The sequence below is a fragment of the Bison bison genome, unplaced genomic scaffold (genome assembly GCF_000754665.1).
Source record: "Bison bison bison isolate TAMUID 2011002044 unplaced genomic scaffold, Bison_UMD1.0 scf7180017864225, whole genome shotgun sequence".
Taxonomy (NCBI): Eukaryota; Metazoa; Chordata; class Mammalia; order Artiodactyla; family Bovidae; genus Bison; species Bison bison.
Window position 1 is genome coordinate 969278 of NW_011494797.1, and position 4358 is coordinate 973635.

Here is a 4358-nt window from a genome sequence, read left to right on the forward strand (position 1 = left end):
CTTCCCCGAAGTCGGTCCCTGGTGCCAGAAAGGTTGGGACCCACCTTCTCAGCCTCTATGTTTGCCAAGTAACCATCCCAACCTTAGAACATTTTCTAACACGGCATTTCTCCTGATTCCTCTCCTCCACATAGTATCATCTGTTTTGACTCTGACCACCTCCATTTGTCTTCAGTTTGCCTGGAATGCTTTCCTAGCTTCACTTCTGCCAAACTGGCTTAGTCAAAGTCTCTCAGTCGTGCCTGACTCTTTGCGACCCCAAGGACTCTACAGACCATGGAATTCTCCAGGCCAGAATACTGGAGTGGGTAGCCTTTCCCTTCGCCAGGGGATCTTTCCAACCCAGGGACCGAACCCAGGTCTCCCACATTGCAGGCAGATTCTTTACCAGCTGAGCCACCAGGGAAGCGCATGTGTGCTGGGTGCTTGAATTTATCAGATCAAACTGGCTTAGCTCAGTGTTAAAACAGTCTACCCTGGTCTCTCTTCAGTTACTCCAGATTCAAATGCATGTACAATAGGAGCCACTGTCTTGCCTAGTAAGCCGTCTTACTGTCTTTCCAATGGAATGGTAATTTTCCTCGTTATTTATGTGTTGATTCATATTTCATGCATCTATGTTTTCAAAACTCCTTCATCCATAATTGCTTTTGGAAGCAGTTCCTTTACCACACATGTTTGACCCCTGTAAGGTAACTATAGTAAAGTTTTACCACAACTATGACCTTGATTGGTTTGTTGGGCTCAAAGTTATGATACTACCCATGAACTAACAGGTATTTCTAACCTCCTTACACATTTTAGCTTGAATGACTACAACCGCCGAGTCACCTTGTGTAATGGAACCTATGAAGGTTTGTTGAAAAGAAATCAAATGGGAAGAAACAGTGAGAAATTGCCAACTTTAAAAGACATACAAAATTGCCTGTCTCTCAAGAAGTTTGACAGTCCTCCTTTCTTCCAGAACTCTACCCTCAGTTTCAGGTTGGTGCTCTGATGTCTATATTTTACTGTCCTTTTAAGATTTCCATGCTTGTAGTTGTAATGAATGGGAAAGAAAGCTAGATGTTGGGAGACATCAAAGCTCAGTAATAGGGAAGCGCTTTGTAAGAGGATAGCAAGGCATAGTGTTACCTATCATTAATTGTTATTTAGTTGCTTAGTTGTGTCTGACTCTTTTCAACCCCATGAACTGCAGCACGCCAGGCTTCCCTGTCCCTCACTATCATTAAGAGCTTAGTTTTTATATCTTCTAACTCAGCTATTCAAAACCACCTTTTTGCATTTCTAATTTCTATACACATATAAGTACAGTCTTCAGAACCATGGTACCTCACCAATTACATAGAGTATTTAAAATATATTTTCTTGTGTTCTTTCTTATTTTTTTCTGCATTAATGAAATATCAGCCATAGACCTTAACGTTTGGTTCTGAGATCTTAGAGGAGTAAAGAATCCGCCTGCCAGTCTAATAGACAAGAGATTTGGGTTTGGTCCCTGAGTTGGGGAGATCCCCTGGAGAAGGAAACGGCAACCCACTCCAGTATTCTTGCCTGGGGAATCCCCATGGACAGAGGAGCTTGTAGACTATAGTCCATGGGGTCACAAAGAGTTGGACACGATTGAATGAATGAGCACATGCACACAGACTAAATGCTACTCAGATTTCAGCACAGCAACATTAGGATACTTGAAATTTAAAGGCCAACTAATAATTTTCTCCCTCTAAAAAGATTGTAAGAATTATGAGAAATAATTATGTAAAAATAAATAAATAATTATGTAAGAATTATGAGAAATGGCTATGGGCTTCCCTTATAGCTCAGTTGGTAAAGAATCTGCCTTCAAGGCAGGAGACCAGGGTTTGATTCCTGGGTTGGGAAGATACCCTGGAGACAGAAATGGCAACGCACTCCAGTATTCTTGCCTTGAGAATCCCATGGACAGAGGAGCCTGGCAGGTTACAGACTATGGGGTCGCAAAAGTTGGACCCGACTTAGGGACTAAACCACTATGTGTGGCTGTAAGTAAGATTTTTTAAAAATTTGTTTATTGTTTATTTGGTTGCACTGGGTCTTAGTTTTGGCATGTGGGATCTAGCTCCATGATCAGGAATCGAACCCAGGCCCCCCTGCATTGGGAGCATGAAGTCTTAGCCACTGGACCATCAGGAAAGTCCCTATAAATACGATTTTAACAAGCATCTTTGAAGATCCAGAAAGGAATGCAGATAGATTCATGGTTTTCATGACTAAACCTTACAGTAACTGTTCAACTCTGAGCCCCTTGTGTTGCTCAATTGTGTCCAACTCTTTGTGACCCCATGGACTGTAGCCTGCCAGGCTCCTCTGTCCATGGAATTTTCCAGGCAAGTAATATTGGAGTGGGTTGCAATTTCCTTCTCTGGGGGATCTTCCTGACCCGAAATCAAACCCATTTCTCAATGTCTCCTGCATTGGTCCCATTTCCCTACACAATCTGAAATTAAAAGACTATTACCTAGGCTGGAAACAAAAAGAGAGCTTTCTTTGTCAGTTCATGACTCTAGTTGCTGAAATACTGATTTCTCTCAGGAATGCCCTGGAAGGGTTTGGCAAAGCAGATGGGACCCTGGACTCTCAAGTGATGAATTTTCATAATCTGGTTCATTCCTTCCTGAATGGGACAAGCGCTTTGCCACATTCTGCTGCCAATGATCCTGTTTTTGTGGTATGTTCAAAGACTCAGACCGGATGAAAAATATTCTAGATAATGTATTGGATTTATTTGCTTTTCAACAAGATTAAGGTTTGGTGTGTGTTTTATTCTCTGTGTGAACAATAGGATGTATGCATATGTCAATTAATTTTACTCTATACCATACGGGTGGTTAGAAAGTGTTTGAAGTCCCCTCAGCCATGCTTTAGAGATGGTTGGTTAGCTTTGGGATGACCCTGGATGGGAGTGTGGGCAGCTGTGACCGGCGCACTAAGCGCAGGCGGCCGAGAGGAGCTACCCCACGTCCGAGGTCAGGGGCAGGAGCCGGGAGGACCCCATGACCGAAGGGCGGCGGCCAAGAGGAGTTACCCCACGTCTGAGGTCAGAGGCAGCGGCCGAGAGTGCCAGACTGCGACGGCGCAGAAACGGCTGAGAGGAGCTACCCTGCGTCTAAGGTCAGGGGCTGCGGCCGGGAGGAACTACCCCACGCCCCCAAGCCGGAGGCCAGGGGCGGCAGGTGGGAGGACCAACCCCACGTCCAAGGAGCCGTGGCTGCACTGGCGCAGGAGGGCCTAGAGGAACTATCCCACGTTGAAGGTCAGGAAGGGTGGCGGTGAGGAGATACCCCTCGTCCAAGGTAAGGATCAGCAGCTGCCCTTTGCTGGAGCAGCCATGAAGAGATACTCCACGCCCAAGGTAAGAGAAACCCAAGTAAGACGGTAGGTGTTGCAAGAGGGCATCAGAGGGCAGACACACTGAAACCATACTCACAGAAAACTAGTCAGTCTAATCACACTAGGGCCACAGCCTTGTCTAACTCAATGAAACTAAGCCATGCCTGTGGGGCAACCCAAGACGGGGGGGGTCATGGTGGAGAGATCTGACAGAATGTGGTCCACTGGAGAAGGGAATGGCAAACCACTTCAGTATTCTTGCCTTGAGAACCCCATGAACAGTATGAAAAGGCAAAATGATAGGATACTGAAAGAGGAACTCCCCAGGTCAGTAGGTGCCCAATATGCTACTGGAGATTAGTGGAGAAATAACTCCAGAAAGAATGAAGGGGTGGAGCCAAAGCAAAAAGAATACCCAGCTGTGGATGTGACTGGTGATAGAAGCAAGGTCCGATGCTGTAAAGTGCACTATTGCATAGGAACCTGGAATGTCAGGTCCATGAATCAAGGCAAATTGGAAGTCGTCAAACAAGAGATGGCAAGAGTGAATGTCGACATTCTAGGAATCAGCGAACTAAAATGGACTGGAATGGGTGAATTTAACTCAGATGTCCATTATATCTACTACTGCGGGCAGGAATCCCTCAGAAGAAATGGAGTAGCCATCATGGTCAACAAAAGAGTCGGAAATGTAGCACTTGGATGCAATCTCAAAAACAACAGAATGATCTCTATTCATTTCCAAGGCAAACCATTCAATGTCACAGTAATCCAAGTCTATGCCGAACCAGTAATGCTGAAGAAGCTGAAGTTGAACGGTTCTATGAAGACCTACAAGACCTTTTAGAACTAACACCCAAAAAAGATGTCCTTTTCATTATAGGGGACTGGAATGCAAAAGTAGGAAGTTAAGAAACACCTGGAGTAACAGGCAAATTTGGCCTTGGAATACGGAATGAAGCAGGGAAAAGACTAATAGAGTTTTG

General features: G+C 45.0%; 1 protein-coding gene across 2 annotated transcripts in view; it reads left to right on the forward strand.

Annotated features, from left to right (window-relative positions):
• The window catches only part of DCT (dopachrome tautomerase), a 40625-nt gene that overhangs the window by 15204 nt on the left and 21063 nt on the right, over window positions 1–4358 (forward strand). For both annotated transcript variants that reach the window (XM_010845865.1, XM_010845864.1), the window contains exons 5-6: window positions 805–984; window positions 2575–2710. In XM_010845865.1, coding sequence (XP_010844167.1) covers window positions 805–984; window positions 2575–2710 — 316 coding nt within the window. The remainder of the gene's footprint in view (window positions 1–804; window positions 985–2574; window positions 2711–4358) is intronic.